The sequence below is a fragment of the Sapajus apella genome, unplaced genomic scaffold, assembly GCF_009761245.1.
Source record: "Sapajus apella isolate SASKATOON/1434 unplaced genomic scaffold, GSC_monkey_1.0 scaffold10, whole genome shotgun sequence".
In the NCBI taxonomy this organism is placed as follows: domain Eukaryota; kingdom Metazoa; phylum Chordata; class Mammalia; order Primates; family Cebidae; genus Sapajus; species Sapajus apella.
The window spans coordinates 14,110,971-14,126,826 of record NW_022436950.1 but is presented as its reverse complement, the minus strand read 5'-3'; the positions used below and the strand labels follow the sequence as shown (position 1 = coordinate 14,126,826).

Sequence of the window (15,856 nt, the reverse complement as noted above, 5' to 3'; positions counted from 1 at the left end):
ACACACACGCAGATAGATAGACAGACAGAGAGAAGGGAGGTGGGGGAGAGAGAGAAAGAGGGTGGGAGGGAAGGAAGGAAGGAAAGAAAGAGAGAAAGGATTTGTATTTGTTCATTAGTAGTATATGGAATTTGGGAGGGATATCTCAAAGAGCCCTTCATATTCTGGGATTCTGTAGTCACAGTCTTTCTAGGAAGGGACAAGCTGACCTGTGTTATCTATTTTTTTCACCTCTTGGGTCAAGAACACCTACAGCTATTAAGGCATCGTTTTGCATTACACTTTTTTTTTTAATAAGGAAAAAAGTATTTCCTAAAGATAGGTTGACAAGGCACGTGGTGAATTTCCAAAATTAACTGTGAAAGGAAGATCATCTAGGCATGACTGAAAGCCATGCATAACCTTTGTGCTCAGATAGCTCATTTCCAAAATGTCACTTTCTGCTTATTAAATGCTACTGTCATACTATTTTAAGCATGAAAATTTGTATTCTGGAGCTGAACAGGAATTATTGCTTCTATCTTTGGGCTTATTAGAAATAATTTAAAATTTATTCAAGAGCCATAAAAATCACCTTTTTATCATGTTTGAATTTGGTTAAATGTTGAAATTTGCAGTACCATTTTATTGTCTTTTATTAGCAGAATTTTAGCATCTATGTATGTAGCTCAAGACTATTTTTAAGTACCTTATAAAGAAATGGCATTTTAAATAAAATCTTCTTTAATATTTAAGATCGTAGAATGAGATTAGGTTGGAATAAATTATCGGACAACGTCTGAAATTTCAGACTTATATAGATAAACTGTTAAAATGGTACTCATGACAGTGGCAGTTGAAACAGATTTTCATTGTTATATAAATTACTTACTCAATACTTGCATTAATGTAAAACCAGATGTTTCATGGAAAATGAAAGTAAAAATCAAAATCAGTTTATTAGAAAGAAAATTGTTTCCTCCTCTGATTTACCACAAAGAACCATGAGATTGCAAGGAGGGAGAGCAGGGAATAAAAAGCAGACTTTTTAAAAAGCTCCTACCCCCATATTGAAAGACTGGATCTGTTAATTCATCCTGATCATCTGTAATTTACAGAAGATTCTATTCTCTAAATATCCTCACACTCTCATTTAACTTAATTTAATTTAATTTGATTTAATTTAATTTATTATTTATTTTTTGAGACAAAGTCTCGCCCTGCCACCTAGGCTGGAGTGCAGTGGTGTGATCTTGGCTCACTGCAACCTCTGCCTCCCAGGTTCAAGTGATTCTTCTGCCTCAGCCTCCTGACATAGCTGGGATTATAGGTATGTGCCACTACACCTGGCTAACTTTTGTATTTTTGATAGAGATGGGGCTTCACCATGTTTGCCAGGCTAGTCTCAAACTCCTGACCTTCATTTTAAAGTTGGATCAATATTTAAAAAAAGGACCAGAGGAAAAATTGCTTGAACTTCATGAATCTGCCTGTGTTAGGCTCTTTTCACCAAACAGGGAATGGAAGAGGGAAGAACCTTGTCTAGATAAAGAGGGATTCCCCTGGGCAAGGCTGGATAGAGATTGACTTCAGCTTGTGGGCTGAACAAGCAGAGCAGCATGAAGCAGGGAATAAGTATATCAGAACAAACAACAAGCAGCAAACATCCAGAGAATGGGCCAGATTTAAGTAGTAAGTGTCTTCCACAAATTAGGAACTAGATCAAGAAGAGAGAGTATGACAGGCCATGTGGCAGAAGGGTGCTCTTGGCCTATGTATGGGATGAGAATATAGCCAGAATGTGTTCTCTGTGACATAGTTATAAGAATTGAGGAGGGACAGGGAGCAGGAGAAATTTAAAGGCCTTGGAAAGAGTTGTTTTAATCTTAAAATAATAAAGTTAGTTAAAGTTTTCCAGTGCCAGAGGATGAAATTAAAATGTTCATCATTCATCTGTGAAGGGCTTTTTACATTAGGACTTAATAAGCATGATGTTGTTTTAGGTAGCTAAGCTCATTTTGCTGTGACAAAATTAGTGAGTGACTTAAATTAGAGAAATTTTCTCATAATTCTTGAGGCTAAAAGTTCAAAATCAAGATAGTAGCATGGTCAGTTTCTGGTGAGGGCTCTCTACCTGGCTTGTAGATTGATTAGACTGATACTTTCTCTCTGTGTTCTCATATAGCACGTACACACACACACACACACACACACACACACACACACACACACACACGCAGATAGACAGACAGACAGAGAGAAGGGAGGTGGGGGAGAGAGAAAAAGAGGGTGTGCACGCGCCAGGAGAGAACTCTCTGCTGTCTCTTCTTATAATCAGTCACATCATGAGGGTCCTCCCTTCATGACCTCATCCAAGCCTAATTATCTCCCAAAGGATCTGTCTCCAAATACCATCGCATTGGAAATTAGGGCTTCAACAGCTGAATATTTTTGCAGAAGAATGAGGACACAATTCAGTCAACAGCAACTGTCAGTTCTGATCATCACACAGACAACATAAAAGCCATATGCTATATTTTGTTTCCCTAGTCATACAACGTCTATACTTGGTTTATCATTGAAATTGTTCGTAAATGGATTGTCCAGACTCCTTTTCAATCAATAGTTGTTCTACTTAATTCTAAGTATGCTGTGTTCTGCAATAGAAACTTCTTTTTCTTAAATCATTTGATGGATATAGAGGGGCTTTATTTCATTTCTGATTCTTTTGGCAAAGAAAATGAAATGGCATTTGCTCACAATTGGAGTAAATCCAATCATATCTCTCTTCCATTCCAAAGGCCACCTTCTCATCTGTGTGGGAAAGGGAGAAGTTGTTGCCAGTGTTGTTCATCAACCATTGCTTCCCTGAATTCCATGCCATGCTCAGAGCTGCCACTGACAGCCTCACTGCCTGGGAATCCCACACTGTAGTCTCCCATCAGTGCAGTGCAGCTACCTAGGCATAGGCTCAGCAGGTGCTTAAGTTCTTACCCTGTTATTTCTCTCCACAGTCTATGTTGGAGTATCAGGCTTTAGTGAAGAGTCAAAGAAAACAAAAGCAAATTATAGAGGATGAAAAATGAAAACCATTCTAAATACAATTATTGCCATATGATGAAATTACCCATCTCATGGACACACACTAATTTCTAGCCTTAGGTTAACCCCTCCATTCTTAGAGCACCTCTCTCTCAGTCTTCTGTTCTCAAAGAATTCCCTCAGACTCTCTCCATTCAATCTCTAGAACTCAGTATTTGTGGCAAATAATTTCCCAGAGCCTGTATTTGGTCAACAGTCATTTCTTTCTATTGAGAAGGGCAGGAAACATGTTTCAGAAGAATAATCTGGATGAACTTTGGTTCTTCTAAGTGCTGACCGCAACTATGTTAACCTTGTTCTTTGATTTATAGTTTTACTTTATTGGGGCTCAGATTTTTGTGTATAATCTGATGACTTACTAAAATCATATGAAAATTAATGTACTCAGATTTCAATACCAGTATAACATATGCCAAATTAGGCGGTACAGTTATTCATTGCTTTGGGTCCCTCCTAAAAAGACTGACTGCATCATTTTCACCCCATTTTGTCTCTAGGCTTTTCACCCCTGGAAAATAACATCTAGTTCTACCCAGTATGGGTTAATGCAAATTCTAGACACATTACAAAACTTCCCCTCAAAAAGCAGTTTGGTTGTAGTGAGTAAAACCATCATCATAGGCATGTTGGGACAGAATATTTGAAACGGGAGTGATCTAGAAAGGTGAAACACAGAGTCACTGCTAGAATATTTGATTGATTCCCTGTTGCTGAAGGCTCGACTGACAGGTGGAGCAGCCATCTAAATTATCCTTAAGCAGTTTCCACTCCTTTACCACATTTTAGTACAACTATTCTATATAAATTAGGCCAATTAAAAAAAATAAGAAAGGAAAATTCAGGTGTTTCCCGATTTGTGCCTTGAGATTCTTCTCTTTAGCTTGTTAGTTCCTCATAGTCTTAAAACTCTAAGCTGTACCATCAGCTCACAGTATATGCTACCATCTACTGTAAGCAACTACATTCTGCTACATTGCATAGTAATCACTGTAATCGTATACCAACACGATGAGATAATTACATAATAACAAGACTCAAGTACCTTCCTTGCATGCTAAAGAATTACTTTTAGTCACTGGCATTTGCCAGCCTGTTCCATGCTACTATATGGTATCAGTTTATATTCTGTCAATAAAGGGGCATCCAGCAGGCTGTGCGATTCATTGGTACACATATCTGTTGTGAGTTTCCAGAAGTTATTCTTGAATCTTCCATATCATTCTCAGAGTTATTCTCTTTAAAAGGGTGTTCTGAAGTGTCAGTGGAACATATCTAATAAATTCACTCTGAGACAGCATTTGGAATATCATAAGAGGCCTGAAGAACAAACACAAACAAATACACCATAATCAACAATACTTGGTGATATAAAGATTAACTTGTCTAGCCTCATAAGATTTTCACATCAATTTCCCCAGAAATATCAGACCTGTCTGTATGGCAGCTATTTATGTGAGCTAAGACAGATATTAAGTCTAGCAGGCTGGGAAATTTTCATCCTAAATGCAAGCAAGATGTGTTCACCTAGAAAAAACCACATCGTAAAAGGGTGCAATCTGTGTGGTGTTTTTGACCAATAGTGCTAACAGAGACTCTAATTGTTTTTTTTCCTCCTGCGTTTCTTTCTCAATTCTAGCAGGTTAATTTTTACAAAATTTATGATTGCATTTATCCAATATGTTAAATCTGAAAGTTTTCATTTAGGCATTCTAGGGCAAAGGGGTGAACAGTCCTGGTTTTAATGCACTTATCAGTGTTAGATGATTAATATCAGTTTAAAGATGATTATTATTCTGCCATCAGGCTTTCTAAATATGGGAAATGCTTATCTCTTTGGTTGACTTTTACTCTGACCCTCAAACTAAGAATGAATCAGACTACCCCCCTGGTCTAAAGTTTATTGTGGTAAACCCATGTGCAAATCATTTTTGAAAACTTTCCTATGATACTCATCAATTTCACTACGTTTTTTGTTTTTTAGTGTCGGCCAAACCAAGACCCCACAGTGATGAATATTCCAAGAAGATTCCACCTCCCAAACCGAAGCGGAATCCGAACACTCAACTGAGCACATCTTTCGATGAAACGTACATCAAAAAGCACGGGGGGCCCCGGAGGACGTCGCTGCCCCGGGACTCCTCCCTGTCCCAGATGGGCAGCCCCGCGGGAGACCCCGAGGAAGAGGAGCCCGTGTACATCGAGATGGTGGGGAACATTCTCAGAGACTTCAGGAAGGAGGACGACGACCAGAGCGAGGCCGTCTACGAGGAAATGAAGTACCCCATCTTTGACGACTTGGGCCAGGACGCCAAATGTGATTTCGACCATCACAGCTGTTCTTCGCAGTGTGCTACTCCCACGGTGCCTGACTTGGACTTCGCCAAGGCCTCAGTGCCATGCCCCCCCAAGGGGCTGCTTTGCGGCATCCCCCCGCCCTTCCCCAACCTGCTTTCTCACAGACCCCCGCTGCTGGTGTTCCCTCCCGCCCCGGTGCATTGCTCCCCCAACTCCGACGAGTCCCCGCTCACCCCGCTGGAGGTCACCAAGCTTCCCGTGCTGGAAAACGTGTCTTACATGAAACAGCCAGCGGGGGCGTCGCCCTCCGCACTGCCGCCCCACGTCCCCAGCCATGCAAAACTGGAGAAGGAGCAGGCCGCGGCCCTGGGACCTGCCTCTGCCACCCCTGCGCTCTCCTCGTCCCCGCCGCCCCCCTCCACGCTGTACCGAACCCAGTCCCCCCACGGCTACCCTAAAAGCCACTCCACGTCTCCCTCCCCGGTCAGCATGGGGAGGTCCCTGACTCCCCTGAGCCTCAAGAGGCCTCCCCCCTACGACGCTGTGCATTCGGGCAGCCTCTCCAGGAGCTCTTCTTCAGTGCCTCACTCGACCCCCAGACCCGTGTCGCAAGATGGGGCCAAGATGGTCAACGCGGCGGTAAACACCTACGGGGCGGCCCCGGGTGGCTCCCGGTCCCGGACACCCACGAGCCCCCTGGAGGAGCTGACCAGCCTCTTCTCCTCCGGCCGCAGCCTGCTGCGCAAGTCATCCAGTGGCCGGCGCTCCAAAGAGCCTGCAGAGAGTAAGTGTGCAGGGCCTGCCGAGCCCAGAGCCCAGTGCCAGGCTTAAAACCGGGGTGAAGTCCATTGTGTGCGTATAACGCACGCAGTCCTGGGTCTCAAGGCCTTGGAGTTGGAATCTTAGCATGCAAAATGTGTTAGTTCACTTTTGCCATGCTAGGCCAAATCGCGTATCCTTAAAGTATTAAAAATGGTAGTCTGCACAATATACCAATACCTATTTAAAAGAACAATGATTTTGAAAAATAAGATATAAAATCTAAATTCTTACAATGGTCCTGGAAAGCTGAAAAGTGAAAACAGGAACCGCTATGGAATTTTAGGTATGTGCAGATAACACATGGAGTAGGTGGTCTTGAGGCCTTTTAGTTGCAATCTTAACATGCAAAATGTGGTAATTCACTTTTGCCATACTAAGCCAAGTAGTGTATCTTGAATGTAGCTGAAAGAATTAAAAATGACAATCTGCACAATATAACATTTTCTATTTAAAAGCAGAGTGATTAAAAAAATAAAGTATACAATCTAAATTCTTACAATGGCCCTGGAAAGTCAAACAGTGAAAACAGAGACCACTCTTGAATTTTTAGGTAAATATCTTGATTTGGAGGTATGGGGGCGGGGGAGTGAGAATTAAACATTCAAACCTGAAATTGTTAAATGTTAAAACTTACCCTCATCTTATATTTAAAAACTTCGTAAGCAAATTCGTATTAGAAAACCTCTGTTGGAAAGAAAGCAGTTTGATTAGGATCTTTTTTTTTCTTTGCCATAACAAATGATTTTCTCTGTATACTTCATGTTCTTATATTTTTACCTTTACTATAAATGAGAATAGAACCATTGTTTTCCTTGTAAAAGCCATGGTGATTCATATCTATTTCTATGGTACTCTTCTTAGATCCATCAATACATAACAGAAGAATCACTAAGGTGGTGAACATTATTTTTACTACTGAATTTCAAAGACCACGAAATTTCTATATCTGGATAGCTATTTTATGAGTTCCAAATCACACAAGTATATGGTAAAGTCAAAACAGACCCAGATTAGTTTTTTCTACGTCCATTTCATTAAATTACACTTCTTTCTCTTACTTAAAAATGCCTTAGGCCCCTAAGCTGATAATTAATCTCTTACATCTCACGTAATCCCTCACGTGATTTTTTATTTATCTATTCATATAGTCATACTGCGAACTTTCCTTAAAGGAAAAGAAATCCTCAATATATTTGATGATGAAAATGATAATGGCATTTTTAATATAATTAATATTCCTTGATAGTTATAAGCCACTAATTCTTTTTTCCCTTTACACAGAGATTTCTGAAAATGTTAGCTATTTCAATTGCCTCCAAAACATTTTAATTTCCTAACTGAAAAGCAGACATTTCTAATATATTAGGCATGTCTGGGGTTATATTCATGCATATGTACATACATACGTAAAATTCTTTTAAGAATTGAATTTAAAACTAGGAACAATCTATTTCTAGAGCAGTTGTCAACTAGGGAAATGTTGTCCCCCGGGATATTTTGCAATGTCTACAGATGTTATTGGTTGTTACAACTGGGGATGTTACTGACATGTATGGGTGTAAAAGCCAGAAGTGCTGCTTAACCATGTAGAATGCACAAGATGGCTCCCCCACCCCACACAGACACAAAGGATGATCTGGTCTACAATGTCAATAATGCCAATGTTGGAAAAACCTGGTCTAGATAATTTATTAAAGTTTAAAGTTTCTTCCAGATAATTGATTGATTGATTTGGTTTTCACACAGATCAAAATAAGGTATTTAGAATAAGAGAAAATATTTTTTAAACATTTTACTTTAAAAATACATAATGGGTATCGTGAAATTAATAGAACTTTCATCTTAGAAATTGGTAAGATGATTGGATTTTCTCCCTACCTATCAGCTTCTTTGGAAAATCCCAAGCTCCAGCTGGCAGCTATGCCAATTAGCTAGAAAAAAAAGTATATGTAAAAGAAATGATTAACTAATGAAGCTATTTCAAGAAAAATCCATCTGTTAGAATCAGTCTATGTGCTATATGTCACAGACTTCCCCACTCAACTCCAAAAATGAGCTATGTGTACTTCTAAAACAAAGCTTGTACATGGAAGACTGGTCAAGGCTCTTTACAGCTTTTAGGGAGCCAATGATTGAATTATTTCACATGTGCTATTAACCATGCATCACCTCTGCAGAGAAAGGGCATGCCCCTGAGTTACATTAACCTCAGTATTTTACTTTACTTAAATGGAAGGGAGGAAAAACATAGATAATACAAATGAATAATCAAATAAATAAAATGGACAAATCAAATTGCTACTAATTTTTGACGCTCGAGGAAAATGTAAAGACAACTTTAGATGCTCACAAAGTCAAAGGGGCTCTCAGAATCTTTCCATAATGCAAAAAGTAGAATCAAAATTGTTAATTGGGAGTTAACCAGTAATTTCTGTTGCCATATATTCATGGATACAATTCTCCCCTTTACTTTGCCAGACAGGATTTGTGGACCTGTTGATACCTTAGGGATAGAAAAAGTCATACGAAGTAGTATAACATTTATGACCGTGAGTTTCATTATTTTTTTTTAAGTTTCAGGGATTTTCTACATTTCAGGAATAAAAGTAAAACTGGTATCTCTGTTTTCCAAGCCTCTCTTGATTTAGAGAAGTAAATGTTGAGAATTTACTAATAGTCAATCTAAAACAAATATAATATTTGTTTTAATTAAGGAAAACTATGTCAAATAAAATTTATATCTTAAACTCATTTTTACTAATTTATATAAGGCACACCTAATATAACAATTTCATATTTTGAAGGTTTATAATTGTTGATGGGGATTGGTCAATAGAGAAGGAATAAAATGAGACAAAAGAGATAGATAAATTTCCTTTTGTTTCACAATTTTCTAAATATGGCCTTCATGTTCATTGTTATTGGAAGTGTTTTTTTCCTGGTGGATGGAACATCGTAATGTTTATCTATGATTCAGTTAGGATGCCTGATAGTCTCTATAGATCTAGTAATTTTTTATTGGTGATTATTATTAATATATATTTTTTAAAATTTGTGCAGAGAGGTGAATGACATGAGACACGTAAGAAGTGATTAACTCATATGCTATTGCTATAAATTTTTGTGTCTACATGGTAAGCAGGTCAGGTACCAATATGTTTTATGATAAACTTTGGAGACTTAAAATAACTTACTGCCTATCATTTTCATCTTTCTTTTGCATGTTCTTCTTTAATATATTCATTATGATTTTGATTTGATTCTTTGGAAGATGTAGGTCACAAATGGGCCATTTTGTTTTAATAAATCAGGTGCCATGAATCATAGAAATTAGTGATCACATCAAATATTTAAACAGAAATGTTTAACCTGAATATCAGTCCATTTTCACTCTGCGATAAAGAATTTCCAAGACTGGGTGATTTATAAAGAAAAGAGGTTAAATTGACTCACAGTTTCATGTGGCTGGGGAGGCCTCAGAAACTTATAATCATGACGGAAGGTGAAATGGGAAGCAAAGACCTTTCCTGGTGGCAGGAAAGAGAGAGCTCACAAGAGCAGGGAAGATTGCCTTATAAAATGATTATATTTTGTGAGAACTCAGTATCACAAGAACAGCATGGGGAAAACCACCCCAAAATTCAATCAGCTCCCCCCGGTCCCTCCCTTAACATGTAGGGATTAAGGGGATTACAACTGGAGATGAGATTTGGTTGGGGACACAGAGCCAAACCATATCAGCCTGTATTCAACATAGATGAGTAAATGTCCATTTCTATGAAAAAGTACAAGACCTAGTGAAGAACATAATTAAAATTTACAAACTATTTGAGGGGAAAGAGTGAGATAGAGAAGGAATAATAGAGAAATGTAAAATAAAAATGTAGAGAAAAAGTAGAAGATGAAGCAGCAAAGGGAAGAAATTAATGAATAAACTAAGGCACTAAGAAATAAGTGATATGCACGCTCAGGGGCAGATGAGCATATGAATAGATGTTGGCACCAAGAAGTGAGGCACACAGAAAGAGACTTTTATTTATTTGAGATGTGTAAGAAAGCTAACAGGCCTTGATCCTGCTAGAACTTTTGGAATCTTCCTCATGGTATCCCCTGAGGTGTCTTCAGCTCTTCGGGTATAGCTCAACTCCTAAATACCTTTGAACAATTCCAGAATACAAAAGCTTCCAGATCTAGCCCCTAACCCTTTCCAGGTTGCTCATTTCAGAAAGAGACAGGCAGAACAGGGAAGAAGACGCAGGGCGCGGTGGAGCTCCAGAAGCAGGGATGAAAACAAAGGTGCAGGCTCACCCGTCTCCTGACATTATTACTGTTATTATTATTATTATTAAGAGTCTGGCTCTCCCGCCCAGGCTGGAGTGCAGTGATGCAATCTTGGCTCATGGCAACCTCTGTCTTCTGGATTCTAGCAATTCTCCTGCCTCAGCCTCCCGACTAGCTGGGACTACAGGCCCACACCACCACACCCTGCTAATTTTTTGTATTTTAGTAGAGACAGGGTTTCACTGTGTTGCCCAGGCTGGTCTCAAACTCCTGAGCTCAGGGAATCCACCCACCTTGACCTCCCAAAGTGCTAGGATTACAGGCGTGAGCTACCACACCCGGCCTCCTTTCACTATTATTAAAAGATAAATTATGTCTTTCGTGGTAGTACCAAATAAAAGCTATATCATACTCAACCATATTCCACGTTATTGGAGATTAATAAGTTTTTACGATTAAATCTCATTTTTTAGCCTTTAGATAGTATTTAATACTTTTTTTTCAGACTCACTCTGTAGCCCAGGCTGGAGTGCAGTGGTGCGATCTCAGCTCACTGCAACCTCCGATTCCCAGGTTCAAGCGATACCTCCTGCCTCAGCTTCCCAAGTAGCTGGGATAACAGGCATGTACCACCACATCTGGCTAATACTTTGTATTTTTAATAAGGACAGGGTTTCACCATGTTGGCCAGGATGGTCTCGAACTGCTGACTTCAGGGTATCCTCCTGCCTCAGCCTCCCAAAGTGCTGGGATTACAGGCACAACCCACTGCACCCAGCCAGTATTTGATAATTTTAGATGTCATATTATATTTTTTAAATTATAGATATAAATGTCTTGTACATCTGATGAAATAGAATTAGGAATCAGATCTCATCTTTGCCTTTTTATTGACTTTCTTTAAAAAAAAACTCCACATAGAAACCACAGCTCCAAACATACTTACATAGACATGAATTAAACCCACAAAATCCTAAAGACATCTAAACCTTGCCTCACATGCCACATGTAAATACAAACCCACATACCTCTCTCCTTTTTTGTGCTGTGTGAGGTCCAGTGATACTAAAAGACTAGGCATTGATTATGAAGGAGCTGCTCCAACTAACTCTTACTAATTTAATTTTTAAAAAATTTATTTAAAAAATTCTAAAGTTTATTTTTAAAATATGTCAATTAAAAGAATTATTTTGGAAAAAATATTTTAAAATATATTTCTATTTTTATATGTTGTTTCATTTGTAAGAAAGAAAGGGTCTACTAATGTATGCTGGCTGTTTTGGTAACTCAGTGTCATTGTTGTGACAGTCACTGTGCACCCGCCACAGGCTAATGCAAAGTGTCGAGCAAGGTGACCTCAACAGGGGAGGCTGCACAAAAAGGTGGTATCATTGTTTCTGGTCATTCATAATAGCAGTGACACACTATTGATAGCTTATTAATCTGCTGGGATGTCTTTAGAGTCTATTTAGAACTGAAGTGCCAATTACTATTATATCCTTTAAATTCACTTAAATTGCTATGTGTTTCTAGTGGTTTTCCTACCTCCTCCCTTTCTTTCAGGTAGTTTTATTGATGCATCTAGCCTCTCCCGTCATCTCCACCTCTCCTCTTCTCTTTTCACTTGGTTCCTCATTGTAATATCAAACCAATAATTAGTTGTGGATTAAGAAACCAAATGCCCAAACTTGTCTGAGAAGCCTCTCAACTAATGAAAGTATGTGACCTGCAACATAATGACTGTGTGACCTGCACTTCCACGGGCCACTTTAATCCACCTGCTAGGTCTTGCCTGGAGTTCTAGATTCATACCTGAGTGTTAGAAATATCAACTTCCCAAAAAATAGGATATCCTAGAAAACATGGAATAAATGTTAGGTTTTTTTTAGGAGAATCTACACATTTTGTTTAGCCTATTTAAAATACATTTTGAGGTTGAATGTGGTGGCTTATTCCTTAATCCCAACACTTTGAGAGGCCAAGGTGGGAGGACTACTTGAGCTCAGGCTATCGAGACCAGCCTAGGCAACATAGTGAGACCATATCTCTACTAAAAATAAAAAATACATATATTAGCTGGGTGTGGTGTCACATGCCTATAGTCCTAGTTTCTTGGGAGGCTGAGGCAGGAGGATCAATTGAATCTGAGAGTTTGAGAAAGAAGTGAGCTAGAATCACACCATTGCACTCCAGACTGGGCAACACAGCAAGACCCTGTCGTAAAAAAAGTAAAATAAATTACATGTAGTTTTCAGTAAAACTTAGCAGGTGAAGTAGTTAAAGACTTTATATTCCCTCAGTTTATTGCTTATGAAAGCAGATGCTGACAAAGAGCAGGACAAAAACAGGTATCGAAAAACCTAAGGGAAGGTTGGAGGAGGGAGTCTATAGTTCTGGATCTTTCCTTTGCAATGGAGAATGAGAGAACCCTCAGCCTGCAGGCATATTGACTTCAGGCAGGACTCCTGGACGCATGGTGACTTGGAGCACCATGACCAGAGTTAGGGGCTAGATTTGGAAACTCTTGTATGCTGGAATTCTTCAAAGGCATTTAGGAGTAGAGCTACACCCAAAGACCTGAAGCCACCTCAGAGGATGCCATAAGGAAGATTCCAGAACTTCTGGCAGGATCAAAACCTGTTCGTTTTCTTAAACATCTCAGATAAAGGCTAATCCCTTTTCAGGTCTTCTCTCCTGCTGTTTGTTGGTTGCTCCCCTGCTAAGAATCCCACACAGTGACCTCCAACTGGCTTCTGCCTTAGCAAGGGTCCTTCCAGCAGCTCAGAAAAGAAATCAAGCCAGGACCTGTGTAATGATGATTCTTCCAGGATGTGACCTTGGATGTGTTAAGGCTCCAGAGAAGTTTCTTGTGTAGTTCAAAGCATGGTAAGCAAGAGGTAGAAAGCTTAGGTGAGTGGTCCAAATGCCTGCATCATATTCACCTGGATGTTGTTTAAAATCCAGATTACTGGGCTTTATCATAGGCCTATTTAATGAGAACTGTAGGGGTTGGGCCTGAGAGGCTGACTGTTTAATGACAATCCCTGGTCATATTTATGCCTTCAAGCAAGCAATCATTTGGGGACATATGGTTAAACATTAGCAACACCATATACTGGTATTCAAGAAACCATTGCTTTCATGTAACAAGGTTAAAAGAGAATTTATATAAGAAAAAGAAGAGAGGTGAGAGAAAGTAAAACAGACAACTCAAAATGAGTGACTGTTGGTTTCCTTTCCTTGACTAGGTTACTGATCAGTTGGCAGCTTACAACGAGGACAGGCAGGGTAATGTGAATTTAAAAGAGATGACAACATCACTACCTGTGGATTCTCCCAGGGACCTTGAAAGTTTAAGAACAGAGTACCTGGTGGGCAATCTGTGAATTTCATCTATGCTTGTCTTAGCACCTCCGTCTTAGCCATGCCGAGTCTGTGCCACTTCCTTCATCGGAATTCCTCAGTACTTGAGTTTGAGAACCACTGATCAAAGCTGCTTCAGACAGGAGCTGGTGCTGCTGGTCAGGAAGGCGAGGAAGAAACCTGAGACTAGCTGGCAGCTGTCCTCACCCCAGAAGTCCATCCAAATGTGTCTAGGCTTTTGAAGGGAGAGGGCTAGCCAGAGCACGGCAGGCCCTCCAGATGGAGCTGTGACTCAGAATGAAAGTGTGCTGTCTAGAGTACACCCTCTAGTCCACATAGGAGAGCAGAGGGAACAGCGTAACTCATAGACAATAGGAGAGAATGGAAGTCTTTCTTGTGGGACACTGGAAGGATGGAATGAGGGCATTACTGGCAATCTGGGGCTCTAGCGGTCATGACTGGGCCAAGGAGCTCAGGAATTGGGCTCCCAATGTTAATGAGGAATAAGGTGGTGAGAGTCTTAGAAAATGTCTTGGCCTCAAGCAGGTTTGTCTTGGGAACAATAGCAAGACCAACTAAGCCCAGAGTGGGAGCATCAAAGAAACTAGTGGTAAGGATGTGGAAGAAGGCAATGGCCAGCCCCTTCCTCTAGAACACTTCCCTATACTTAATCTTCATGCCATTTACTCCGTACCAGAACTTTCTAAGAAATTTACAAGTAATTAGTCTTCATAGCAGTACTCTGAGGCATGTGATATTGACCTTGCCATTTTAAACATGGAAAAAACAGTGGCACAACTCACACAATCATGTGGGGAGTGAATCTGGGATTTGAACCCCGATTATTTGGCTCTTGAGTTTCTTTAACTTAATGATACCTTATCTATACTTGATCAAGTTCTCCCAAATTCACCAATTTTCATCAAAAGTCTAAGGGCTCATGATGTTATCATTCTCAGGGATATCTGCCTAATCTGTACACAAATGGCATAGACTACTTAATGATTGGTATCAATTTAGGAAGGGGGTGGGAAATCTTTTGAGCACCCTTCAAAACTCACTTTGGAATATCTCAGTCACTGCAAGGAGCTCTGTACCCTAGGTTTCTGAGCTGCCCCTGAAGGCATATGGTCTGCCCAGTGGGCCTCAGAATCGCCTAAATGATCTAAGCAAAAAGATGTGAGTGCTCACCTTACTGTCTCTAAGCATAAGTTAAGAGTATATGTTCAGGTTTCTTTGCTAAAAAGACATGAGTGTTCATCTCAACACCTCTAAGCATAATTTAAGGGTGTATGTGCAGGCTGCTTGGTCTGTCAGATATGCAATACTGAGCTACTATCCAGGGATACAGGGCTTTTGTCCTCAGTGCTTGCATCTTGGCCATAACTATGCAGCAACTTGATGGCCCATGGCTCCTCCAAGGGGAAAAATAGTTGATTAATTAAAAGCCCCAGCCAATGCACAAAATCAATGAGCACGCTAGCAGCACTAATCTGAAAACTGACCGGAGTAAAACAGACAAAACAACTCCAAGGCGCCCTATGCAAATGCTTCTTAGCACTACCTCTTTTCTCTTTACATTTGAGGTACTATGTACTTGATAGAATCAGACACTCATCTTTTTCTTTTTCTTCGTCTTTTTTTTTTTTTTTTTTTTTGGTGTGTGAGTTTTTCACTCTGTCACTCACCCAGGCTGGAGTGCAGGAGTACGATCTCGGCTCACTGCAACCTCTGCCTCCCAGGTTCAAGCAATTCTGTGCCACAGCCTCCTGGGTAGCTGGGATTATAGGTGCCCACCACCACACCCAGCTAATTTTTGTATTTTTAGTATAGGTGGGGTTTCATCATCTTGGCCAGGTTGATCTTGAACTTCTGAGCTTGTGATCTACCCTCCTCAGCCTCCCAAAGTGCTGGGATTACAGGTGTGAGCCAGCACTCCTGGCCCCACTCATCTTTAAAATTAAACACACACACACACACACACACACACACACACACACACACACACACACAC

The 15,856-nt window shown here is 40.0% G+C and overlaps 1 protein-coding gene across 5 annotated transcripts in view; it reads left to right on the top strand.

The window, feature by feature from the left end:
• NYAP2 (neuronal tyrosine-phosphorylated phosphoinositide-3-kinase adaptor 2) overlaps positions 1-15,856 on the top strand; it is a 302,087-nt gene that overhangs the window by 167,972 nt on the left and 118,259 nt on the right. For all 5 annotated transcript variants that reach the window (XM_032278021.1, XM_032278022.1, XM_032278020.1 and 2 more), the window contains one exon: positions 5,063-6,160. In XM_032278021.1, the coding sequence (XP_032133912.1) occupies positions 5,063-6,160 (1,098 nt within the window). The remainder of the gene's footprint in view (positions 1-5,062; positions 6,161-15,856) is intronic.